The sequence below is a fragment of the Schistocerca gregaria genome, chromosome 3 (assembly GCF_023897955.1).
Source record: "Schistocerca gregaria isolate iqSchGreg1 chromosome 3, iqSchGreg1.2, whole genome shotgun sequence".
NCBI lineage: Eukaryota > Metazoa > Arthropoda > Insecta > Orthoptera > Acrididae > Schistocerca > Schistocerca gregaria.
This window is the reverse complement of record NC_064922.1, coordinates 569,067,084-569,095,029: the sequence shown is the minus strand read 5'-3', so window position 1 is coordinate 569,095,029 and position 27,946 is coordinate 569,067,084. Positions and strand designations below refer to the sequence as shown.

Here is a 27,946-nt window from a genome sequence, read left to right as displayed (position 1 = left end):
CACTCAGCTGGGGGCTACACCGATAGCGGAGGCTGTGTAGCGTGGGCTGGGCGGTTTCTTAGGATAGAAGGCTTCGGGAAAGTGCAGGGTGGGCTGCAATCTCAAAGGGTGCATGGTAAATACAGGATGTGCTTGGATCAAGGAACAGTCGGAATTGTAGTTGTAAATTGTTGTAGTTGCACTGTGAAAGTCTCTGAGCTTCAAGCGCTAATAAAAAGCACAGAAGCTGAAATCGTTATAGGTACAGAAAGCTGGCTAAAGCCTGAAATAAGTTCTGCAGGAATTTTTACGAAGTCTCAGTCGGTGTTCAGGCAAGATAGATTACGCACAATTCCTGGTGGAGTGTTTGTGTCTGTCAGTAGTGGTTTATCTTGAAGTGAAGTTGAAGTAGATACTCCGTGCGAATTGGTATGGGTGGAGGTTATGCTTAACAGCCGAACTAAGTTAACAATGGGCTACTTCTACCGACCCCCAGACTCCGATGATATAGTTGCGGAACAGTTCATAGAAAATTTGAGTCTCGTAACAAATAAATACCCCACTCATACGGTTATAGTTGGTGGGGACTTCAACCTTCCCTCGATATGTTGGCAAAAATACTTGTTCATAACCGGTGGTAGGCAGAAAACATCTTCCGAGATTGTCCTAAATGCTTTCTCCGAAAATTATTTCGAGCAGTTAGTCCACGAACCCACGCGAATTGTAAATGGTTGCGAAAACATACTTGACCTCTTAGCCACAAACAATCCAGAGCTGATAGAGAGCATCATGACTGATATAGGGATTAGTGATCACAAAGTCGGTGTAGCTAGGCTCAATACCGTTTCTTCCAAATACACCAGAAACAAACGCAAAATAATTTTATTTAAAAAAGCGGATATAGTGTCACTAGAAGCCTTCCTAAGAGACAATCTCCATTCCTTCCGAACTCACTATGCGAGATGTGGCTCAAATTCAAAGATATAGTAGCAACAGTAATTGAGAGATTCATACCTCATAAATTGGTAAGAGATGGAACGGATCCCCCGTGGTACACAAAACAGGTCCGAACGCTGTTGCAGAGGCAACGGAAAAAGCATGCGAATTTCAGAAGAACGCGAAATCCCGAAGACTGGCTAAAATTTAAAGACGCGCGAAATTTGGCACGGACTTCAATGCGAGATGCCTTTAATAGGTTCCACAACGAAACATTGTCTCGAAATTTGGTAGAAAATCCGAAGAAATTCTGGTCGTATGTGAAGCGGCAAGACGCAGTCAATACCTTCGCTGCGCAGTGCCGATGGTACTGTTACCGACGACTGTGCCGCTAAAGCGGAGTTATTGAAGGCAGTTTTCTGAAATTCCTTCACCAAGGAAGACGAATGGGATATTCCAGAATTTGAAACACGAACAGCTGCTAGCATGAGTTTCTTAGAAGTAGATACCTTAGGGGTTGCGAAGCAACTCAAATCGCTTGATACAGGCAAGCCTTCATGTCCAGATTGTATACCGATTAGGTTCCTTTCAGATTACGCTGATACAATAGCTCCCTACTTAGCAGTCATATACAACCGCTCGCTCACCGATAGGTCTGTACCAACAGATTGGAAAATTGCGCAGGTCGCACCAGTGTTTAAGAAGGGTAGTAGGAGTAATCCATCTAACTACAGACTTATATCATTGACGTCTGTTTGCAGTAGGGTTTTGGAGCATATACTGTATTCAAACATTATGAATCACCTCGAAGGGAACGATCCACTGACACGTAATCAGCATGGCTTCAGGAAACATCGCTCTTGTTCAACGCAGCTAGCTCTTTATTTGCATGAAGTAATGGCCGCTATCGACAGGAGATCTCAAGTAGATTCCGTATTTCTAGATTTCCGGAAAGCTTTTGACACCGTTGCTTACAAGCGACCGCTAATCAAACTGCGGCCCTATGGGGTATCGTCTCAGTTGTGCGACTGGATTCGTGATTTCCTGTCTGGAAGGTCGCAGTTCGTAGTAATAAACGGCAAATCATCGAGTAAAACTGAAGTGATATCACGTGTTCTCCAGAGAAGCGTCCTGGGACCTCTGCTGTTCCTGATCTATATAAATGACCTGTGTGACAATCTGAGCAGTTCTCTTAGGTTGTTCGCAGATGATGCTGTAATTTACCGCCTAGTGAGGTCATCCGAAGACCAGTATCAGTTGCAAAGCTATTTAGAAAAGATTGCTGTATTGTGTGGCAGGTGGCAGTTGACGCTAAATAACGAAAAGTGAGAGGTGATCCACATGAGTTCCAAAAGAAATCCGTTGGAATTCGATTACTCGATAAATAGTACAATTCGCAAGCCTGTCAATTCAACTAAGTACCTGGGTGTTATAATTACGAACAACTTCATTTGAAAAGACCACATAGATAATATTGTGGGGAAGGCGAGCCAAAGGTTGAGTTTCATTGGCAGGAGACTTAGAAGATGCAACAAGTCCACTAAAGAGACAGCTTACATTACACTCGTTCGTCCTCTGTTAGAATATTGCTGCGCGGTGTGGGATCCTTACGAGGTGGGATTGACGGAGGACATCGAAAGGGTGCAGAAAAGGGCAGCTCGTTTTGTATTATCACGTTATAGGGGAGAGAGTGTGGCAGATATGATACACGAGTTGGGATGGAAATCATTACAGCAAAGACGTTTTTCGTTGCGGCGAGACCTTTTTACGAAATTTCAGTCACCAACTTTCCTTCCGAATGCGAAAATATTTTGTTGAGCCCAACCTACATAGGTAGGAATGATCATCAAAATAAAATACGAGAAATCAGAGCTCGAACAGAAAGGTTTAGATGTTCGTTTTTCCCGCGCGCATTTAGGGAGTGGAATGGAAGAGAGATAGTATGATTGTGGTTTGATGAACGCTCTGCCAAGCACTTAAATGTGAACTGCAGAGTAGTCATGTATATGTAGATGTAGATACAACATTACACAACATGTATATCATGCAACAAATAGTGAGGAACTATGGATCAAACAAACAGATGATTGTATGAGCACTGTATTCATTACTTTGAATCGTATCACATAGCATACATCAACCAACAAAATAATTTTCACAATTGCAATAAACATAAAAAGTCACAGAGTAAACACCTTTCAACTAATGTGCGCAATAGTACAACAATCTTCTACTATACACTTCGTACAGTAGCCTACGTTTTTCCTCAGATTCCAAGCTATCTCAGTACAAAATTCGAGGGAAATCGGTTTAGATTAGTCGTTAAAATATAACAGAACGAGTTAGTTTCGAGTTTATAATATTTGTATGAGTACCACTTTCAGTAACAATATCTTTACTTCCGTGATCCGATTCTGGTTCCGATTCTTCGTGCCCCAAGCTATTCTGAAGTCACCTGCGAAAACCCCAAGAAAACATGTATAGTAATTTAGGAGAAATTTGTTCAAACATTCAGACGTGACACTTTTACAGATTTATTATTAGTATAAATACAGATTTCTATACACTCACATAGTTCTTTTCGGAAACATTTTCGCTCCTAAACCAGTATTTATTTTACTTTTTTCTTTGGTTCTTTGAATAGCAATGATGATGACCTTATGGCATTACTGGCTGGGAGACACCGTCTGCAATTATTCGGCCGCCTAATGAAACTCTTTCAACTTTGCGACGCTTCGAAGACTGGAGCGTCTTTTTCATCAGGATGAGATGAAATGGTTAGTACAAGACAAGGATCCAGCCCCGAGTGAAGAAAATGTCAGGCCAGACTGGGAATTGAGCGCTGCACCCAGTGATCTGAGGACAACGATGCTAACCACTGGACCAAGAGCTGCGGACATTTTCATAGTATTTCTCTCACTGCTTAACGTCTTGTGGAATCATCGTTTTATGTGCAAAAGTTTTCGATTTTAGGCTCGTCTTCCAGTATTATAACTTCAAATATACTGTCCAATCACATTGTGACCATACGTCAAAACCTGAACGATCACCTTTTGTAGCGTGGACGTCTGGGGGACGTTGAGAAAGAGAGTCAGTGAGAGTTGAGATTCTGGAAGAAACTTACAGTGATGTGGTGCCATGCCGACCCCAATGGCTTTCTGTCGTTTCACGTCCTACACGCCAACAGCAGTATGAGCGATGCAGCATAAAACGTGAAACATCTGAAAAGTACACCTGTCGCCATTCAGTGGACGTCCAGTTGAGGTATTGTCGTGAAAATCCCAACCGTCGTCGCTAACGGACAGCAATCAGCATAGGTGCATGAACCAGGCGCTTGTTTCTGATAGAGCCATTTTGCCACGAACTACGTATATACTTTAACCATAGAGGCACGCGAACAGTTTGCACACTTAGCCGCTTCTGAAATGCTGCTACCCTTGGCCGATAGCCAATGATCATGCCCTGTTGGACGTCAGATAAATCGCTGAGTTTCCACATTCCTCCCCCAACCCCTCTCTCACCCCCACACGGCTTGTATTGTATGCCATCACTGCTAGTGCTGCCACTTGGCGATGCCTGTGTGTGGTTATTGCACGTTGACACTGAACGTAGCAGTGATCGATCACATTAATATGCATGGACTGTGTATCTCTTCAAAGAATGGAGATATGTGCAGAGAATATTGGTTTCACTTTTTACTGAAGTGAAACTATGGTCGCTAGTTTTTCAACATTTTCCTCATCTTTTCTTTGGTTTTAAGAGTTTCATGAGGTTCCTGACCATAGCATGTGACGAGATTCTTAGTTATCTGATCTGAAGGCTACGTTAATGTAAGTACATGATATTTCAAACTACCCCAATGACGATACTTGTAGGACAGATTTAACGTGTTAGCTACAAACTCATAGAATTTTCATTTGTTCTTGCCTCGCTTACAACTGTAAAGTATATGTGTCAGCCTGACACATCTGTAGAAGGTACATGCCAATCGTGAGGGCATTAGGCTGGCTACTGGGGCTTACAGATGATATGTCTTATCCAGTTTCAGGGCAGAGTCGGAAAAGTCGCTTCTACTTTTCAGCCTGCAGCTTCTTTTGATTCGAAACAGTTCCAAATGCCACTCCATAGATCAGTCGAATACTTATTTTTCAGTTACCCATCTGGGTATTTTTGCACCTGTATCAATGACATCAGAAAGTAGTTAGGCTAAGTGCGATTAGGGCAAGCAGCTTTTGATAGATTCACGCGGCTGGCAGAAGTGTTCTATGTCAAGATAGGAGTGGATCACTGTGTTGATTACTGGTAAGGCCCTGTACATTTATAAACCTGATGGTGTGTGTGAAGTCGTGTTTCCCAAAGTAGTATTCGTAAAACAAAATTTAAGTTTTTTTTATCAAAGACAAAGGATTTGAGGTTATATGCAAAGACGGGCCTAAACTGGGTACTAATATAGCTAGCTCTACAATACATGGCAGAGGTTGCCTTGTACCATTAGTAGTTATTATCTTTCACGTTCCATGTGCAAATGTAGCGAAGAAGAGCTGATTGCCTCCGTACGTCTGTACGAGTCATAATCTTTATTTTATCCTTAACGTCCTTATGCAAGATGAACGTTAGAGATAGAAGACCCTTTTTTTAAAAAAATTGTGGTAAGAGAAGAGCCTATGGGACCAAACGGCTGAGGTCATCGCTCCCAAAGCTTACACACTGCTTCATCCAACTTAAACTAATTTACGTTAAGGACATCACATACACCCATGCCCAACAGAGGACTCGAACCTCCGACTAGGGAAACGGCGTGAACGGTGACAAGGCGCCCCAGACCATGCGGCTACCAAGGGCGGCATAGTAGAGTGGTTCTATAGTCTGCAGATATGCCGGTTATACCTTTCCCGACAACAATCGTTCATTGCAGCCCATCCCTACTCAGTGAGTTATTTTGCTCAATGTGGGATATTCGGCAGTTTCAGAGATCGCTATAGCTCGAAATAGCCGCAAGGGCCGTTAGTAGAGTCAATATCTTCTCTGCGGGAACACACTACACTTTAAGGTGTTTAATACTAGAGAAATAAGAACTATTAAATTCTCCATTTCACATCTTTGGCTCTGGGCGAGGGGGGTGTCTATTGCAATGGACTTGCTGGTGCTGCATGGAACAAGGCAGATGGCGAACTTCAGATTTTTTTAGTGTCTGACAATCTGTTCACAACCTTTAGAGCGCTCATATTTAGCTTAGAAGTGGCTCTAACGGATCTGAAAAGTGTACAGCCTTCGATAGAATCTAATAATAAGTTTTTTCCGTACGTGTCTAAAATAATTTTGAAGTCGTATCAGCAGGCTTCTTTTATGGTTGTAAGTTTCAGAGATTAGATCAAATAGTCTCGGCTTAAATAATATAATAATTATAATGACTGACACACGCGGGAATAGGCTTAAGACTTACGGTAACTCTAATTAAAGTTAAAAAAAAGATTAGCCCTCTGACAGTGCTGAAAAGATGACCTTGATAATGGAAGAGGCCGAAAGGGATTAAAATTGTCACGTAATTTTAATTTCCATTGTGCTTGGTAATCACTCTTAGCGATAATGTAGATTGTCTGCGTTGGATTAGACAGCTAACCTGTCTTATCTTAGATGTTTTAATTCAGCCTTGGCACCTAAGAAGTGAGGTATTCGAAGGCCCTAAGCAACATTTCGGGGAGCCTAGTGCGACATCATATGTGCTGCGAAACTCTTGACTTTCTCTCAATCGGAGTATCACGACGATGTCGCCAGTGGCGGTGTAGGAGGCGCTCACAGCATTACTTATCGGAGGTGCAATATGCATCAATTGAAAAGGCTATTGCATGTTTTGAATTATCTGATCTCAATCGCCAGTATCGTTCTGCCATTTGAACGAATGTATGTTTCCTCCAATTCGTGCTGTATAGAACAACAACAAACAAGTAATCTATCGTATATCACTTTTTTCAACAGATTTTATGTTGTTTTGCCATAAACATTTCCAAGTGAAAATATCTCTCACGATATTTCAACCTTTGTCTTTACTGGATGCCGTGTGCACAGTGGATATTAGACAGTTTTATGTATACACATTCAGGTTTGGTTATTTATTTATTTATTTATTCTTCACAATTACAGACAATTATCCGAAAAGCTGAAATAGGCCATATAAGTAGCATTTCCTTGGATGATAATAATTTGTGTAATAACAATTTATTTAGTTATCTTCTCTCCATCTGCAGAGTACGTAATGTAGCCTGGATGGCAGCACGCTGGCTTGCAGTTAATAGTCTCTTGATGGATTCCTTGGCCTTTTGGGATACTGCAGCAACAGTCTCGTTCATGATCCACCAGGTTGATTCACTCCTTACTGCTGCTTTGGAATCCATCAACCTTAATACCTTATATCCATTACCCGCCACATCTTCATAGAGGGTGCAGCCCACAATGTGCGTTCTGGTGTGTCCACACTGTCGCAGGCGCAATTATTATTCACTTGTCTTCTGATTTTGTATAGATACGTAGCATAAGGGCCATGGCTAGTCACATAATGTATCAATCTAATCGTCGCGTTAACAAATCTCATTTATAATCCCTCGCTGATGCGTGTGCCTGAAGTGTCCCATTCATTTTGCCACAATTGTAATAGGGATCTTTCATTGTCTTTTCCGAACTGGCCTCAGTTCCAAGCACCCTTCGTACATCCATATGATTGCCTTTCTTTAACCAGTAAAAGGCTCCCTTTTGATAGTTTCCAAGTTCAGAGCACATTCCTAGAATTACTAACAATGCATCATTCGGGGTAGTGCAGTAGGCACCCGTTAATCTTAGTAGCACTCCTCGTTCTACTCTTCTCACTAACGAGGATCGCTTCAATAGCTTGATCTTGTAATGTTTTGCAATATAGTTTTTTAAATATCTTACCGAGAACGTACGAAAGGCAAATTATTCTGTAGTATTTGGGTATCATTGGATCCTTAACTTACCCTTTACTAATTATTTGCACTTCAGCGTTCTTCTAAGGTGCAGGGTTCGCCAGGGATCCCGTCTGTTCCTGGAGATTTTTCCTTTTCGGTCTTAAAACTAGCTGGTCCCAGCGGAGGTTCGAGTCCTCCCTTGGGCATGGATGTGTGTGTTTGTCCTTAGGATAATTTAGGTTAGGTAGTGTGTAAGGTTAGGCACTGATGACCTTAGCAGTTAAGTCCCATAAGATTTCACACACATTTGAACATCTTAAAACTATATGCCTAATTTCTTCTTGTGCCAAGCGGTACACAAGTTTATTGTCTACATTGTCAAAACTTCCCATAACATTTTTTGTAACCTGTACTGACCATCTGTCTCCGCTTCTTCTTCATCGTCAGAAAGTAGTGTTTCCATTGCCAGGACAGTTGACTATTCCAAACTTTCTGTTACCGTCCTATCATTCCTTCTGACCTTCTATAATACTATTGGTGATCGTGTTGTCTTGCAGATCATTTTTTTTGTACGCTCCAGAGATGGGTTTCTAAGTTAGCCCCCATGAATTGCTTTTATTGTTCCATTTTTGTTTCCCAAAACTCTCCCTTAAAACTTTGTTCGACATACCTTTATTTATGAAACATGCGGACTCTTTCTTCTTGCGTCGTGCTACTGTGGTATACCTTCCTGGCTATTCTCGTTTCACCTCTTAATTTCTACAACACCTGGATCCAGATGCAAGCTATCCCCGACCTCTGCTGACAAGTATTGATACCTCCATTGCTCTATGTGTAATCACTGGAATTCCTTGCGCCTTAAAAGCTGCATTATCACACAGCGATAGACTTCCTGGACACTGAAACATCCTTCTTAGTTCTTCCCAGTGAGTATCTTTGATTGGGTCTTATGCGCACGTTTTCTGTGGCGTCTTCGATTTCCATTCTAGTGATGGTAAAGTATACGATACTGTGTTTACTCGATGTCACTGCACTCTCTAACATGTAACCTTTGACTCGACGCGCTGCTGCCGTATTTGTTAATGTGACGTCATTATATGACCTTGCTCCGATCCTCGGTGCTTAGGTTGCCTGATTGTGAGGGGCATTCAATACTTGTAGGTCGAGTTCGATAATGGCTTATGCATGTTGTCTTCCACGGCCATCAGTCATGCGGCAATGTCGCAATACAGACTTCACATTTGCGTGAGTGCAGAACACGAGAGTCTTAGCAGATATTCGTCTATCTCATAACTAATTTGAAAGTACATTAAACTGGAATGCAGCTCTCTCTTCCGGTTTTTTCTATACAGATTGCGCGTTACGAGCAGTACTGTGATATTTTTGTCACTGTTATGGCCTTGTATAATGCTGTTATTGCTACCATAGGACGTTTCCCTTGTGTTACTATCTAGGCATTTATTAGCGTGGAGGTGATCATTCCTGCCTTTGTATACGGTCTCATGGCTTTAAGCAGTCCTCTCTTCATCACCATTAGGGATGATTGCTATATATTCGACAATCTTGCCCTGCTCCCCTGTAATCCCATGCTATATTACCATGCGTCATCACACAGTGCTTGTACAACGTTTCTAACGACAATGATTCATTTCTTCTGGCACAAACTGCGTCAACAACTTCTCCAGTTATCCACAACTGTTAGCAGATTGTTGACTCTGAGACGGATTCTATCTACGAAATCAGGTCCGGATAAAGTAGTATACTCCCCTTTTGACGCTTATATGTCTTAACGCTGTAGTAAGTGTCATTGGCTCTTCCAGTCTAGTGAGATGCATAACGTTCTCTATGCTTTCATAAATGTGTCTCGGATCTGTTCTAGTTTGTGTTTTATTGTTTCCTTCTTTGTAGTAGGAGTTTATTTCCTGTTCGAACTGCACTGAGTCTCGTACCGTTTTTGTTGCAGATACACGTCCTACATCGGCGGATCTTTTTTTGCTTCAGAAGACAGCGCAGTGTATTCCTCAGGATGTGTGTCGTTGCATTCTACGTACAACTGCCCAGTTTATGAAACCATTTCCCGTGACACTTTGCGTAGCAAATTCCATGATGACCACATTATTGATATGCTTTATCTTCCTTGTGCAAATTTTCTCCTTGGTTTTTTTTTTTTTATTAAGGTCGTTGTGTCGTGATGCTCTACCTTTGCCTCTTCATTAGTTCTTGATTTTATGAGCAGATGTTTCTTGCATTATTTGCGCTGCGCGATTTTAGTGGAAGCAGTTGTTTCGGATACATATCTAGTAGGTCACGCCTTGAGCACCGCATATGCGTTTGTTTTCTGGTTTTTGTGAATTTTCTCTATAACTTTCTTTTTAATTTTGTAGTTGATTCAACCTTCCAATTAATAACGGCTGCTCTATTGCCCATTGCGATGTTTTCTCATTTAATGTCATTTCCATTTCACTTGCTCTTGCCTGTATCACCTTTTGCCCAGTCATTTCAAATCTTCAAGCAGCTGTTGTTTACTCCACTTTTCCCTTCGGCATCAGTTTTGGTTGCCAGTTGCCAGTTGTTATCAAAACGTAAATGAAGGAAGAGAAGATAAATTAAACAAACCGTTGCAACTTTCAGACAATTGTGGATCAGGGAAATCATTGTTGGGTTGTTCAAAAAATCATATCACCAGTTGTTTAATCTGATCTAAGAAAAATGTGTTCTAGTAAATAAATTATCGTCCGCAACATTCAATACCTATTTTCGACACTACCATGATACTACTCTTTTTCGTTTTGCCACTCGTTCAGGTGGTGTAAGCTCTTTCTACTGGCAACGTTATACCCATGAATATGTGTCGTCTTTAAACGTTATTCCCGTTGTTGCAGTTTAACAACGATATTGGAACCTTCGAGCCTACTGATTCGTTGATAAGAAAATTGACCAGTATCTCCAACGTGACTATTTATTACTACACCTTCGACTACGCGGGAGTGAACGTGCCTACTTCACCGTGGGGTAAGCTCTACTTGAATTTCTATTCTATTACACAAACTCAGACTCGTAAAATAGAAAGAGATTTCAGATAAATGTTCCTTTTAATTTAACGTGTTACTAGTTAAAAGTCCACCAAATTTAAAGTAATTCAGATCCACAGCAGATTTTCTACATGTTGTGAGGGAAATTATTTTTAATCAGGCTATATGTTTTTAGGAACTTTGATCACTCAGCCAAAACACTTTTCAAACAGTTTTCATAAGTCATTTCAAAGGCGAAAAGTCTAGGGTTTTGCGTGCCGTCGAGGAGGACGTCATTAGCCACGCAGCATAAGCGAGTCTGCGGACAGACGGCAAAGGAAAACCATTCCAGCACTATTCTTAATCTCAATCTGGATGTCCGTGGAGAGATCTGAATCGGCATCTTCTCAGATACGAATCTAGTGTCTTACCATGGTGCTACCTAGCTCTGCAATTGTAAAATTGAGATTGTGATAAAACAGGAAGCTGTTACCATCGAAAGGGGGGCATTTTAGACCTGTCCGATTATTTTAAGGTGCCGTACAGCTGCCGATAGTACATCCCTTTATCATTTCTATGATTTTCGGATCAAGGACATGTCGCGAGGTGAAGGGAGTAGTATATGGCCAGATTTATCTTGTAAGGTACACTACCGGATATTTTATCACTAAATTCGTCTTTGATGTCTAATACCTTCCTTGTGTCCGCCTGCTTGGGTGGGTGATAACTTGCTTGCCTCCCGTGCAAGCGGGCCCGGGTTCGATTCCCTGCCGGGTTGGAGATATTCTCCGCTTCATCATCATTTCATCGTAATCACAGGCGCGCGGGTCGCCAAATGAGCGTCGAATGAAATACGACATGCACTTGGCGGCCGAACTTCGCCGAATAGAGGCCTCCCGGCCAACAATGCCATCGGCTCATTTCCATTTTGTTCCTTCCTTGTGGCTTCAGCTTCTGACTTTGGACACATCTCTGGTGGTCTCACTTGGAGTAAGCGAACCCAACGTGGCGGCTCCCTAACTCAGATTGAGACGTTCATTTTCTGAAGAGAATTTAAGATTGCCTCCAATCTGAAACGGTACAGTACAGTAACAATAAAGTACTTCTTTTAATCTTGGCCGAACAACAGAAATACCGGGGTTGGCTATAAATCACCTGGAAAAATGAAGTTACCAGCACAGAAAGCATGATTGGGGACATAGATTTAGAACCTGACTGCCTTAGAAATGATTCCGTCGCTCCGGAGGCACCTTACAAAACAAGATGTTAGAACAGGGAATAAATGTCTGTGTTGGCCTCACGTAGCGATTTAAAAACTGCACACTGCACAAAGATACTGAAAACCAATAACCACATTTTCATATAAATTTGATCTATAAAAGCTCAGCTTGCGAATTGCGATATTTTTTTAAAGTTTTGTTCCGACGGCTACCAGGTAATAAAGAGTAACTGAGTCCGATAATCAGGTAGTCACGCGGCAGAGCTTCCGACATTATTTCAAACACTGCTGCCGGATACTTTTGCGACACCGCCGATGAGCGAAGCACAAGACCAGCTAACGCCACAACGTAATATAACATCTTGTAACATGGAGCACTTGCGTGTTGTGAAAACTCACACGTTTGCAAATATGACAGCTCCTATCAGCTCGTACTCAGTGGGGAGCTCTGGAGCGAGCCACGAAAAGCCGATGGGGCGAGTAATGTGGAACAAATTCAGCTGTCCCCTCCAATAAGCCTACGCCAGAAGGGTAGCCAGAAATGTATTAATATTCGATCCTACAGGCTCAGGGTATTCAGTGGTGCATTCATTTTGACTGCATCTTGAACTGGAGAGAATGATCGTCTGTGTTCAAGGGAAATATTTAGGATGATGGAAGTCTTCTGGCTGCATGTCCGCTGACAACTTGTCAAGTTGTGGCCAGAAGCACTGCTGGACAGGGAATCTTTGCCGTTGAGAGAAGTCGGTGTTTGCCCAACCTCTGCCCTTGGCCGACGGACTGCAAGCTTTCTACAGTCCGACAGGGTTGGTGTGTCCTCGAGGCCTCCTAGCCACCTAGACGTCATCGGCCACCGTCCCTGTCGCCCCCTGCTGCTCGGCATCGCACATACAGTGTCGGCTATCGCAACCAGCACACTACATGCCACGGGTAAGCCTGTGGGTGCATAGCCGGGCAAGATCCTGAGGCTGTGAGCGGGCTGCAGTCGTTTCTTCGCCTGCTCGTGTACCACACGGCGCCGCATTAGCCGCCGCCCACGACCATGGGTAGCGGTCGTCACGGGCGCCATCGACGTGGCCGCGCCATGCGTGCTGGATGGCCGTCGTGGTGTACGTTGCTACTGGGAACAAACACTCGTTTATGCTACTTCTGTTTCACTGCGCGCCCGAATAACTTCCTAACAGCCTTAAAAAAAATACTGTTACTAACCGCCAAACCCGTGATGCAATAACAGATCGGTGTGTCTGGAATGAATACATAACAACACCGCACTACTACAGTCCTGTATTTGTCCGTATTGTTTGCAAACAACCCCTAGTTTTCAATGCTGTCCCTCTTAGACTCACATTCATATCAGTTTCACAAGTACTCGGTTCCCTGGAACATGAAGCTGGATATCAGCTCAGATGTTCTTTCAAGTACACATGTAATAACTTTTTTCACAGTTATTAATAAATCGATTGTTCCCTCTTGTCTTCCCTCTTCCATCACTCAATGACAATCTGAGATTCATTATCCTGGGTTTGCATTTGAAATCTAATACTTTACAACGGAATAAAAAAAAGAATATCTATATGGATCATTATAGCTTCAAGAAACCCGCCGATCTCGAATCTTCTTTAACTCTCTATTAATATTACCTGGTACCGGTAAAAGTTTTACGAGAAATTCTTAACAGTTGGTCGAATCAGTATTTCGTAAGCTTTAAATTTCTTAGGATTCCTCCAATGAGACCCGGCTTAGCACCTGTTTTTCCTGAAACTTATTTGATATTGTTGATCCACTTCAGGTCGCTCCTGACACATACTCGTAGCTATTTTAAGATTGTTACTGTTCCCGTGAGGGATCGCTAATTTCCTAACCGCATAATAGAACGATAATGGGTAGGAAACTCACGTATGACATTGTCTGTTCTAGTCACAGTTTACTAAGTCCCACTGGTATTCCGAATTCTTATTTTGCTCAATTTTACAACTACTATCGCTTCAATCAGGTGGCTCAAAAATGAAATTTTGTTAAAGACTTTAATCTCCTTTTCATTCCCGAGATTTTTGCTGTGGTACAATTCACCTTCATTTAGCCTCTAAACGCAATTACCACATTGAACTGGAAGCATCCAAATTCATTAGTAACATCAGCAGAGTGGTCGTTAGTTACGGAGTACTCCCCCATTAAAAAAGTCCAATATGTTTTAGTAGTTCAGTGACCATGTTTTCAGAACATTTTTGAAGGGTACACACATTCAAAATGCATATAAAACAACGTTTTGCTTGATGTTTCAGGTATAATTTATGTAATCTCACCTTATCATTACATTCTGTTGGATGCGGAGGCAGGACGTTTCCATCGTTCCTTTCAGTGACTGTCAACTGAAATATTGACGAAGATATCTCAGGGTTTAATGTACCGGATTAGGATTCGTGGCAGGCAGTTTGAAAATTTTCCCAAACCATGTAGCTGTACACTGTTAGTAGCCTTCCTGAATCGATTAATGAAAATTATAGGGTGGTATCTTTGAAGAGGATATGGACATGTTTACTACCTAGTACTGTATCATCCACTAAAAAACGCGTCCCTCTTCCTTCTTTCAACGGAGACACATAAGTTCTTCCACATTAACGTCAACAGCGAATCTCTTGATACTTTCGTAAAGACTTTGCATTTAGGGTTTAAGGATAATCGCATCCTATATGACCATTGGGTTTCCATGACATAGTAAGAAATATGTATGTCTGATATTACATCAGTAGTTGGGAGCAATATGAAGATTACATTTTTCTTAAAGAATCAACTTTCCCAAGATCGCTAGTAATTCCTGAGATGCCCTGCTAAATCCGCAGGACAGGACAAGAGGTAGGAATTGTAGAAGTGGGCCAGAATGAGCGACTGTCAGTTACACTCCAAACATAACAATTTATTTAGTTGTCCAAACATTACAGAGAAACTTCTAAGCTTGACTTCGACAGAAAAAGTTTTTAATGCTAAAACGGCTGAAGACACATGAATTAAATACAACTGCTATAAATATATTTTATTTAAACAGAAGGCTCTAGGCTTTAACCTTAAATACGAGTAGTATTTAAGACCAAACCATGTAAGACTTGACTACTCAGATAGATTAAGTTTCTTAAAAGTGTCCGAAAAAATTTTAACACCACAACTACAATAACCTTTCAATAGGCAGAAGGCCCAAGCTTATGACCAATAAGAAACCTTACACCTAAACGGCTGAAGGCCTTTGTTTAAAAAACAAACTGCAACCAATTTTCCAAGGCAGAAGGCCCATGGCTGTTAACCAACAATACAACTACAATAAATTTTCAACAGACAGAAAGCCCACAGCTTTGTCTATCATAAGGTAATACTTGACAAGTAAGATCCTTAAAATTCAAAGTGGCTGAAGTCCGATGCTTTAAAACAATACAATAAATTTTCAACAGTCAGAAGGCCCAAGCTTTATCTTCAGACAATGTAAGACTTGCCCAATTTAGAAAAACGTACTTTTAAAGCTGCTGAAGGCATTTGATTTTACAAACACAATTACGAGCATACAAATTCCAACCATTGGCTATGAGCTACTAAAAATGTACAATAAACGCGAACAAGAAAGGCAGTATAGGCAATGGCGCTCAGAAATTTCCAGGGGGCTCAGTCTGTCCTTGAAATCTGAACGTTCGCTTAGGTGAGATAAGAAGTCGGCCCACCTATACTCGATCCGCCGGCAACACAACCAAGAGACAGTCAGGGACCCACCGACAAGATGGCTTGCTAACCACCAACCAGTATACGACAATTCCAGAGCCACAATATTACAGACATAGCCGTCCACAACCAAAAATACATTAATCTGTCAAAAACTACACATCACGTTGCACAGCGACAACAGGTGAGAAAAGGACATTGCCTGAATTCATGTCAGCGACCAGGGCAGATAACCGGAATACTAACAGCCACAACGCAGAAAATTCCGCTGTTGCACTTGAATTTGAAACCGACAAACATAGTTAATTCCACCACACGGTGGCTAAATCTTCACCAACTTGAAGATTCGCTGTTGCTCCCAGGACTACCGCCAACAGCAAACCACCAACCAAGGGGACAACGTGGACAGACGTTGCTCCGGCAATTAAATCACCACTCAACTTTCATGTTCTGGGTCGGTGAGCCATGAACCTCGTAGCACTCGGAACAGCTCCCAGACGCTCCGACACTGCACATGGAACGCCAGTGGGTCCAGTTAACTGCTCCGCGCAGAGACTTGCTTGGTGATCCGCTCCAACCGACCGACTGGCTGCACACCGCCAAGCTGAAACTATAAACACCTAACCAAAGATGATATACAGTGCAGATATCGACACACACCGCTGCTGCCACATGTAGAAAGAGGCACAACCAAGGCGTAACCGCAATAGCCGCGGGAAACCAAACGCAGAGTAACAGCCAGGTTTTAAAGCAACGCATAATACGGGATCAGCTCGGCTCAGTTCCTTTTATTACTATTATCGGTTTTGGTGAGATCCGATGACGACAGCGCAGATCTGTCGAAAGCGGCAACAATAGTAAAAAGAAGTAGTTGCAATCTTAGAAATCTTAATTCTTCAGAGATATCACAGTGGTTCCATAAAAAGTCATAGATGTATTGTTGTCTTGTATTTCTACAATGAAGATATGGTGCAGTTATAACATTATTACCCTCTATTTTATCTTATATTTTAATCAGCATATTACGAAAACGAAGTTTCAAGATTAGCTTGCTCCCAACTATAACAACAATTTCATTAGTAATAAGGCATTTAAAGCGCAAATTAATCACTGTGAGTTAAAGTATGACTAGTTTAGTAGTTTAATAATCTGTACAACCTCTCTATTTAGTTCCCGTGTGATGGACACAGAGGAATTAAGGGCAAAGTTTATACTGATTTCGAACTGGAGAAATATGTTCTGTGAAAGTAGGTTAATGACGAAGAATAGCAACCGACATTTGATAACAAAATACTAAGAATGCTAAAAAAATAGAGTGCTGCACTGCCGGCTTAAAAAAGAACGCCGAAGTATCTACAGGCAAAAGTGGGTAGTAATTCGTCTATCAGTATAAAGCATACGACTTCCATCGTCATACGTCAGGGAAAAGATGTAGCCAAAAATTCTATAAAATTGTGGTCCTGATTAATGAAAGGTTCGGTGGCTTGTACTGAGCTACACGTACACCAGTCTCATGTGGCAATAAAAGGCACCAGCACAAAATGTAGTTTTAAATTTCGCGTTTAAAAACATTTCATGCAGGAAGATCGTGCAGCGATACCATCAACTGACCGCTGCACAAACTCCCGTGTGGAGGACAAAGAAATGGGCACCTCTAGCGCCGAAAAGCAACCTGGAGAGCTGAACAGATATAAATCAAGTCAAGATGAAATCCAAATTCGGTTTCAGAGAGAGTGCTCCTCCACACTGGCCCTGTACTCAGCCTGTATCTGTTGTGAATCTGTGGCCTAGCAGAAAGTCCCAAGCGACTGGAAAATGGCGCAGTGATTCTCGCACACAGGAGTATAAACGATAACTATTTACAACGTACCATGGTAGTGTAGGGGAAGTCAAGACTAACAGTACATTATAAGACACATGCAGCCTGGGGAACTGTCTCAAAATGGCCTACAATAGCCACTTAAGCTACAGCGCACGTGCGCAGAAAAGGTTTTTCAGGATCCTTTTGCTTTCCTTCGTCACCGACTTGGTTATCTATTTCGATAACATCATTAAGTTAAACTTTTTCGTGAGGGAAATGAATGAAAAGAATGTTTCAGCACACGTTATGCAACAATTAATCGCGTGTAAAATTCGATTTAAAATTAACCTATGCGAGCCTGGTGGTTTGTGCTATTAAAATTCACGATAGTTTTTAAATGAAATTTAATCAAACAACAGTTTTACATTTTGTAAATGCAAAAACAAGTGGTTTTAATATTCAAGGACGAATTTAGCCAAAATATCGGGCGATGCTCATGTTGTGTAGCTTGGATGTCTTCTGTAGGCCAATTTCCCGGCTTGATAGACCACATGTGCCCCATACCAATTTGTTCGTTACAATAGCATCTACACCACAGTCACAAACGTATATTTCGTTTAAGGACCGCGAAGTCAACAGAAATCAGGGCTCGCTCGAAAGCATATAAACTGTCTTTTTCCTCGCTCCTATTGCGAGTGGAACGTTGTAGAGAATGATTAACAGTGGTGCAAGGTAACCTCCGCCACTCGCTATATATGTGTACACATGTAGATAACTGCGATGGATTTCTCTCGGTTAAGAAAATAAGCTTCTGTCTTACGTCTTTCTGCTGCTATTGACTGTACCGTTCACGTGAAAAAATTAAATTGGTGTGAGCTGTTTTTGTTTCGGGATTATTTAATTTATAATGCACTTTTGAGTTTCCCTGATTATACGAAAACCGCGCTAAAACCAATGGATTACACTTCTGGACCTGTGAGAAGAATTTAAACTGGAAAATCTTTACCATTTTCAAAGTGAATCTGTTAGCTCACATAAGAAACCCTGATCCCTAGCTTGTAATAGAGGTTTCAGAACATATTGAATTAGAAGCTGAAATTGTCCTTGATCAAAGAATAGTCAGAGAAGACAGAGCTTTACTTCTGGGCGATCATAAGGTCATGCCTTTCTCTGTCTTGGACCAACTTACTCAGCGAGTTGTAGGAGATAATACATTTAACTCTGACGTCGAATCACAGTGTAGCTTGAATTTTCCACATAATATAAAAATTAGATGAGTTGTATAGAAATCCTAAGAGCGACTGAGAACTGAACCGGAAACAATCGATTTGTAGTCTGATACTTGCAGAATCAGCCTGTGAGTAACACTCTTGTTGAACTGTTTAGTAAAAAAGCAGTTATAAATATAGATACCTTCAAAAACGCTCAGTTTGAAGTGTAATGAGTATGGTGTGATACGGTTAATCCAGATAACCAATAGGAGAGTACCAACAATGACAACGAAACTTGAGGCCGAGTTTGTAGGTATGCTGCAATGCGATAAATGGGTAAACATAAGAACAGATTTAGAATATGAATTTACGTCTGTACTCCTCAAGTCACAGTACAGTGCCCGGCGTGTAACCTTAACTTTTATTTGTCACAAAAGAACTTCTTAATAGTTACATCTTTGAGTTGCATGTAATCATATTTCTAGAGTTTGTTAGTGGAATTAGAACAAGAACAAATCTTAAATGTAATAATGTCTGCAGAAGAGTATAAGGTAAAACCTATACTTTGATATTGTCATCTCCATTTGTCTCTCTACGAGAATAATGAAAACAACCACTTTTGCAGGAGTCATACACGGCGGCGAACTGCCATCTCTCTTTGTGCGGAAGGATACTGAGTATAATTTGGATCCCGAGTCCGAGGAGGACCGAGTACGGAGAAACGTGTTACGTCTCTGGACCAACTTTGCAAAATACGGGTACGTGTCTATTATGGCTCTGAGCACTAAGGGACTTAACATCTGAGGTCATGAGTCCCCTAGAACTTAGAACTATTTAAGCCTAACTAACGTAAGGACATCACACACACCCATGCCCGAGGCAGGATTCGAACCTGCGACCGTAGCAGTCGCGCGGTTCCGGACTGAGCGCCTAGAACCGCTAGACCACCGCGGCCGGTGCGTGTCTATGAAACAAATTTAGACTAAGAAGTGATCTTTAATTCTGCTCCTTTTTTTCTGTGTTCAATATTGTTCGCGTGTTTCTGCTGCTTTCGCGTGAATGTTATGTTCAATCTTGGTTGTTGTAATAACTATACCTCTGGCGTTTTTGGTTCGCTTTCCCATGATTTCTCTGAATTATTCACACAACAGAATTTACTTCCTACTGTAAACATTTCATTCCACTTTTGAGTCGATGACTCTTTTACAATGCCCAGTATGCCTATAAAGCTTTGCGTTTCAATTTCTTGACTGCAGGCGAACATCAGAAATAAAAAAAAATCTTGCATAGTTCATTTTATTTCTCTTAATAGCCTCTTAGCCACAGATAATGACTAGGTACAGGCTCCTGTGTACTGGAAGTTAGTCTGCATTCTCAATGCAGTTCAGCAGAATGCACCGAGTCTCCAATCGTCAACGAGAGCTGTGGCGTTTGTACACTGTTCGGACTGCCACCACACCTGGTAAGGTAAGGTAATCTTAAGCACAGGTCAAATGTATAGCGTCCCTTGATAGCAAAAATGTTCCGACAAAAGCACGGGAAGCTGCTCGCCTAACTACTGCACACCACAGCGACTACTTCCGAACATACTGTCGCTATAGCAAGCACAGAACAATGAATGCAGGCCTCGTAGAGATTTCCTGCCACCAATTGCGGTTCATAGGTGGATTGTTCAAAGAACCAGTTGCTGCGGCAATGTTGGTACCTCGAGACGAAAACACAAGTAAACATAGTCGCCGCCAGAAGCAACGAGGAATGTGAGACGATGGCGTAGACTCCCCCAGAAGAGTCTCCACACGCCACCGCATCAGCTCGCTTACCTACGGCAGAGCCAAGTGCCGCTCAGACCAGTCAACTATCATCACCGAAGATGACAGCATCGTTTTTCTACCGAGCCATCACTGCAACAATTGTGTTAGACAATGCTCTGCATAAATCTTCAATTGTACACTGTGAGAAGAGACTACTATACAGATGTTCTGCGACAGTAGTAAATACTCACGACATTCGTGTGCACATGGATGGTAACAAAGCTAAGTTCTTTTTATCTTGTTCAATTAGAAAAAAAAGTGATATAACATTTTGTGTGTTGCACTATAAAATCGTCCTCCTCCAACAGTAAAGCTAGGAGCCCACCTCTGTACTGACAAGTGTTGTTTCGTCTAGTATAATGGTAGGGATTCTGAAGAGAATCGAACAGAGCAGCGTGGCGTTTTTAAAAGACAAGTAGAACAGTACGTAACCATGTCTACACGACAAATAATGCGTTGTGGAGCAGATATAAAATGGAACTTGGATCAATAGCGTCGAGTTCTCTCAGTCGGAGAGTTCATGATTTTGCTGACATCTGATAATCATCCTAGAGGAGTGAGGAGACGTGTAATCCCCGGTACATCAGTAAGGTGGCTCACTTTGAATCTGGTTCGCAATTACGATGTCAGCCGCCTACCAGAGCAAAGGTAACCTGAGAGCTGTGTCCTACGGAGGCGTGATTTTCCTACATATCGTTGAGCCAGAAGTTCATTTAAGACAATGTGTATCAACGCGCCATGTCCATCTCGTTAACATTTTTCTCCAGGGGACCAGAAAGAACTGAATGTAATAGTATACTGTATCTTCTGACGTGAATCCGATTGAGAAAACTTGGGAAAACTTACTACTTGCAGGAATTAGCGCAAGAACCTTCTTCGCGTTATGGATGGTCTCGGTAGAGCCGCAACCGAAAGAGAAGGACAGGCATCAAGAGTCACCTTTCGACCACCTTGTGGACAGCATACCATGGTGTACCTAAGCATATCCCAAGATGTTTTGAGACCTCATTATAAAAAAAAAAAAAATCAGTGAAAAGTTATAATAGTGGTTTTAATGCTTCAGGTGTCCTTCATCCCCCCCCTCCCACCCCCACCACATGAGGAAAACGCTCAGAACGTTCATACAACCAAGTAAAACCGTCAGAAAAGCTCTTCTTGGGGATTTCACATTGGCTTGGCAGTCGGTTATATCTTTAACACGTTAACATTTCTTGTGAATTTCTGACTATCGTTTTGTGATAGTTTCCTATAGATAACACCAGGTCTCGTAAAGCATGATGATTTTTTTTACGAACTGTCCGCGTTTTGTATTTCATTCCAGTCGTGGGAGGCATCCACTAGTCGTTCGTTTTGTACAGTGGTCACAGTGTGCGCGAAAATCTTTGCATACACTTTTATCTTCTTCAAAATATCCTGGAGAATGTCTTGAACGCTTGATTTAGATATGTTTCCCCATTGAGACTGATCACATAACAACGCTGACACACTACGACCCCAAGTACACAACCGGCCGCTGTGGCCGAGCGGTTGTAGGCGCTTCAATCCGGAAACGCGCTGCTGCTACGGTCGCAGGTTCGAATCCTGCCTAGGGCGTGGATGTGTGTGATGTCCTTAGGTCAGTTAGGTTTAATTAGTTATAAGTATGTGGGACTATTGACCTCAGACGTTAAGTGCTCAGAGCCATTTGAACCATTTTGCACCTAATCCACAACTTCATACCACCTACTCATAAATGGCTACTATAAACCTTCTCTTACATTCCTTATTTGAAGCTGGGCCGTAGTTAACTGCGCTAACATCACGTATACCACTACTTCTACATGATTACTCTGCAAATCACACTTTACAATAATTCTCTATTATTCCAATCTCGAAATACGCGTGAAAAAATGGTGAACACATTTATCTTTCCGTGAGAGCTCCGATTTTCCTAATTTCATTATCATGATCGTATTTCCCTATGTAGGTTGGGAACTGTCCGCGTTTTGTATTTCATTCCAGTCGTGGGAGGCATCCACTAGTCGTTCGTTTTGTACAGTGGTCACAGTGTGCGCGAAAATCTTTGCATACACTTTTATCTTCTTCAAAATATCCTGGAGAATGTCTTGAACGCTTGATTTAGATATGTTTCCCCATTGAGACTGATCACATAACAACGCTGACACACTACGACCCCAAGTACACAACCGGCCGCTGTGGCCGAGCGGTTGTAGGCGCTTCAATCCGGAAACGCGCTGCTGCTACGGTCGCAGGTTCGAATCCTGCCTAGGGCGTGGATGTGTGTGATGTCCTTAGGTCAGTTAGGTTTAATTAGTTATAAGTATGTGGGACTATTGACCTCAGACGTTAAGTGCTCAGAGCCATTTGAACCATTTTGCACCTAATCCACAACTTCATACCACCTACTCATAAATGGCTACTATAAACCTTCTCTTACATTCCTTATTTGAAGCTGGGCCGTAGTTAACTGCGCTAACATCACGTATACCACTACTTCTACATGATTACTCTGCAAATCACACTTTACAATAATTCTCTATTATTCCAATCTCGAAATACGCGTGAAAAAATGGTGAACACATTTATCTTTCCGTGAGAGCTCCGATTTTCCTAATTTCATTATCATGATCGTATTTCCCTATGTAGGTTGGGAACTGTCCGCGTTTTGTATTTCATTCCAGTCGTGGGAGGCATCCACTAGTCGTTCGTTTTGTACAGTGGTCACAGTGTGCGCGAAAATCTTTGCATACACTTTTATCTTCTTCAAAATATCCTGGAGAATGTCTTGAACGCTTGATTTAGATATGTTTCCCCATTGAGACTGATCACATAACAACGCTGACACACTACGACCCCAAGTACACAACCGGCCGCTGTGGCCGAGCGGTTGTAGGCGCTTCAATCCGGAAACGCACTGCTGCTAATGTCGCAGGTTCGAATCCTGCCTCGGGCATGGATGTGTGTGGTGTCCTTAGGTTAGTTAGTTTTAAGTAGTTCTAAGTTCTAGGGGACTGATGACCACAGATGTTACGTCCCATAGTGCTCAGAGCCCACAAGACGAGGAGGTATATTTGGGGAAGGCCGGATGATACGGGGAGGTTTCAGTTACATTACATCATGGTGAGGCAGATATTTCGAAATCAAGTACAGGTTTGTAAGGCATACCCAGGCGCAGATATAGACTCAGATCACAATGTAGTACTGATGAAGAGTAGGCTGAGGTTTAAGACATCATCTGGAAACAACTTAAGACGGCTACTCAGATTGCCTCCTATATCGTTTAGGTATGTAAGGAACAGCAGACGGCCTATAACAATACCTTCTGTTTTACTCAATGATTTTCTGCCAGTTACTGCGAACTTAGAACTCTCTGACAGGTAATCACGAATCCAGTCACATAACCTAAACGATATTCCACAAACTTGAGATTTCACTAGAAGCCACTTGGGTGGCACAGTGTCAAACGCCTTCTGGAAATCTAGAAATACGGGATCAGTTTTAAATCCCTTGTCGATAGCTCTCAACACTTCGTGCCAGTAAATGCCTAGTTGTGTTTCACAAGAATTTTTTTTTTTAAATCCGTGTTCACTATGTGTTAATAGACCGTTCTCTTCTAGGTAATACATGACGCTCTAACACAATATCTGTTCCAAAAGAAATTCTGTTGCATATTGACTTGAATGATATGGGCCTGAAATTTAGCGGATTACTCCTACAACCTTTTTTGCACCTCTGACCTAAACGTCCGCCCACTCCACACCACAGAGACACAGCTGCCGGCGTAGCCGTCTCCTGACCTATTCAGAGGAATACGAAAACCATCTATCCTTTGGCGCAAGATGATGAATCTGCAGCCCACACGGTCGCAGAACCGTCTGGGTATGTGATTCAGACCCTCCACTTGGCTCTGTACCACAGGTCCGCAATCGATCCTGTCGACTATGCTGCAAATAGTGAGCACTGCTTTCATCTCTCAAGCAAGACCGACATCCTTCACAACGTTTGCTAGCCTCTCGAAACTGGAGAGAATATCTTCCGGTTCAAAGCGACACACATCACCGGTACCAATATGAGCCCCAATCTGCAGTTGGCTGCATCATGTGCTCTTTATGGCATCCGGAAGGACCCGTTCCGTGTCTGGAATGACTCCACTCGCTATACACAAGGAGCACACATTGACTTTATTCCCTTCTTTGGTAGCCCGATAACGGGCCTAGTATTGGAGCTGCCATCTACGAGTACAAATAACCCCACCCTCTGTGAGTACCCGGACTTCGCTGGTTGAGAGGTTGCCTCTGGAACAGGACAAGCGACTGCGTCTGGCTGAAGACAGTGTCAGCCACGTACGGCACCAAGAAACTTTTTGTCAGACTAATGGGGAGGCCTTAAGTGCAGCCCACTGGGATGTCTTTCTCCACCTGCAACGTCCCGAGGCAAACCCCCATCGACCATACGTGAGGGTCCAACCTCATTTCGAGCAGTAAGTGGGTTGGCCACCGGTGCTGACCGATCGGAGGGCTGGGAAGTGGTGGACGTCCGTTGGATTCCCAAAGCTGCCCCACAATAGTGACACCCGTCCACTGCTGCTTCAAGCTGTGAGCTATGTAACCGAAACCGTCACAGCGTGGCGCGGAGAGCGAGGTGTCGCCAGCTCGGCTGGCGTCCGCACACAACTGTCACAGACCCTGTCCGAACTAAAGACCGTGGAAAACTGCACTACACAGCTAAACAAAGGTCAGTCGACACGAGCTGCGGAAATCCACAGTAGGCACAGAAGAAAACTCAAGAACTGTAACTAAAAAATTAGATTAATAAGTTACATTAATATTACCAAAGCACTTAGGTGAGACTAAATAATTCGAGGCTAATTAGGAACAAAATCGGTTTACTTTCCAAGACAAACGAAAACGCGAGAACTTTGTCTATTAAATATTAAATTAACACGCAAAAACTCAAGAAACTAAACTGCGAATGCACAATTCGCTCCTGGCTAGGAACTCGTAAAATGTCACTACCTCTGTTACTTCCCCGTTGCTGCTAGTGTCTCAGCCGGCTGTTGCTGCCTGGCCCGACACGAATAAAATCAGTGCCGGAACGTTTTGGACGGAAGTGTATTACAGTACATGAGCAACAGGTTGACTTGTCTCCCACCACTCGTGTATCCCCCAAAAGGTCACCCATCATTCAGTTGCCCCCGCGCACTATCAGCGCGTGGCTGTAGGTTACAGTACGAGGCCGCGGCTTCTGTTGCCAACTGCGTGTAGACCGGAGAAGTGATCAGTGCGGTTTTCAGGTTACGCTTTTTAGTTAATAGCTATTTACTTGACGGGTCTTGTGCTAGCAGAACATCCCTCCAATGTGTTGCAAGTACTTCTCGGTTTTTTAAGCAAACCTCAAATTATGTCTTAAGAGTTTTTCATCATTTTTCACATTATCAATGGATCACTATGGTATAATCTGTTTAGGACCCATCCACCATACTGGATTAGAATTCCTCTGTGTTGTTCCATGACATTCCGCGTTTTAGCAGTGTTTTGTTCTGACGGACAAGGAGTGTTGTGTACAAAGTTCTGAGCTTACTATATCTAATGCTTTAGTTATATGAGTACAAATCATTTAACATTCTTACGTGAAAATTTAAATAGTTATTAAAAAAATTTAAAACCTTAAAACAAATTTTAAAATTATCATATCAATAGAAATCTCAGGGTTGTTGTCCTTCTGAAATTATTGTTATATAGACGTTAACCTGAAGACGTGGCTTTTAGTGACACTAAACTTGTAATGATCTAAAGATAAAGGACTAAATACAGCTGAAGCGGCTGATTAATACCCAAGATGATTACTCACAGCTGTGGTTGCCCTATTCACAAGGTTGTCTGTTAAAAACATTAACTGTAATAACTGAAATTGTTGTAGAGAATCTTGGATTTGGAAATAAATGGAACACATGAGCTTCAATAGAAACTAGTGTGGAAAGAACGTTAAACTGGAGAAAATGAATCTGGAACATTCTGCCTGTCGCGCGTATGAATCATGTTCTGTATCAGATAAAAACATGATGAAGAACGTAATTTCGTGTCAGTTTTTTATGAAAATTCTTGTGATTTCCTGTAATGTATTTGCTTTTGGGTGTTTTAGGACTACTGAAATAAACTAATTCTCAGATGAAAATATGTCTGCAGAAATTATTTTACTTAATGCAACGTAAATTTGAATGCTGGAAGTACGAATTAAGATCAAAACGTCGATTCTGTAGAAATAGCAGGCAGTTTTCAGTGTAAAACACTGTGCAGAAGCAGAGTGTAAAATGTTGACAACGAACTGTTAATACACTCACTGTTGACATTAATGAAGGATAAAAGAAGCCCGACTGTCATTCTTGTGTTTTCCTCTTCCAGAAACCCCACTCCAGAGGCGGACCCCGTGGTGTGGGAGCCGTACGACCTGAGCAGCCGGAGCTACCTGCTGATGCAGGCCAACTTCTCGCTCGCACACGACAGGCTTGGCGAGCGCATGGACTTCTGGAACGAGAACGTACCACTGTTGCCGTACCCTGGCACCTACTAGTCAGAAACGTTTCCAACAGCAGTGGCTTACACGACGCTGCACAAGATACCGAACAAGTTCTATAATATAATGCGTGGTTCGCCGCAACCAAGATTTGTGCATTACCTGGTATATTTTATAATAAACTCAGTTCTTCATATTCAGTCTCTTGACAAATGGCAGTAGCAAACGGTAGGTTGAAATCCAATGGTAGTGGCTTAATAATATTTAGATCCACGCATCATTGCAAATGAATATTTGGATGTTAATGCTCTAGCTGCTAATCCAATACATGTGTACCTTTTATCCTCCATCAAACACTGCTCTATGACTTTCAGAATAAAAATACACACTTGCCCTTAGACATATATACATACGAAGACGAATGTAACTCTGCGAGTTCTTAGTAGTTCTTCTTCCATTAAACTGATTTTAACAAAATAAAAATGTTTGTGGGGTGGTAATAAGTAAAATAGACGTAAAAGTTTATATGAGGTTTTATACGTAGCACTGGCGTACAAATTATATCAATACTATCTGGGACCATACCGAAATAAAATACCAAGTGATGTAACATATTTTTACTATCGTATTAATGTTAAACATCCTTTCCTATCCCCAGACGCTAGCAAGACAGTAGACGTTCAAGACCTACGAACTCTCATTATTCCTCTTTCGGGCGTAAAATGATGCAAAATAATGCTACTTTTGGCCAAAACTAACGACAAAAGGATAAACTGGATCAAGCCTAAGCCTTATATAGTCGTAATACATTGTTAAAAACCTCTCAAAACTGTTACGATTGTA

The 27,946-nt window shown here is 42.1% G+C and overlaps 1 protein-coding gene across 1 annotated transcript in view; it reads left to right on the top strand.

Annotated features, from left to right (window-relative positions):
- Positions 1-27,678, top strand: part of LOC126354558 (fatty acyl-CoA hydrolase precursor, medium chain-like) — an 86,159-nt gene extending 58,481 nt beyond the window's left edge. The window contains exons 8-10 of the mRNA XM_050004301.1: positions 10,718-10,847; positions 19,405-19,537; positions 26,992-27,678. Of these exons, the coding sequence (XP_049860258.1) occupies positions 10,718-10,847; positions 19,405-19,537; positions 26,992-27,160 (432 nt within the window). The 3' untranslated portion in view covers positions 27,161-27,678. The remainder of the gene's footprint in view (positions 1-10,717; positions 10,848-19,404; positions 19,538-26,991) is intronic.
- The last annotated feature ends 268 nt before the right edge of the window (positions 27,679-27,946 follow it).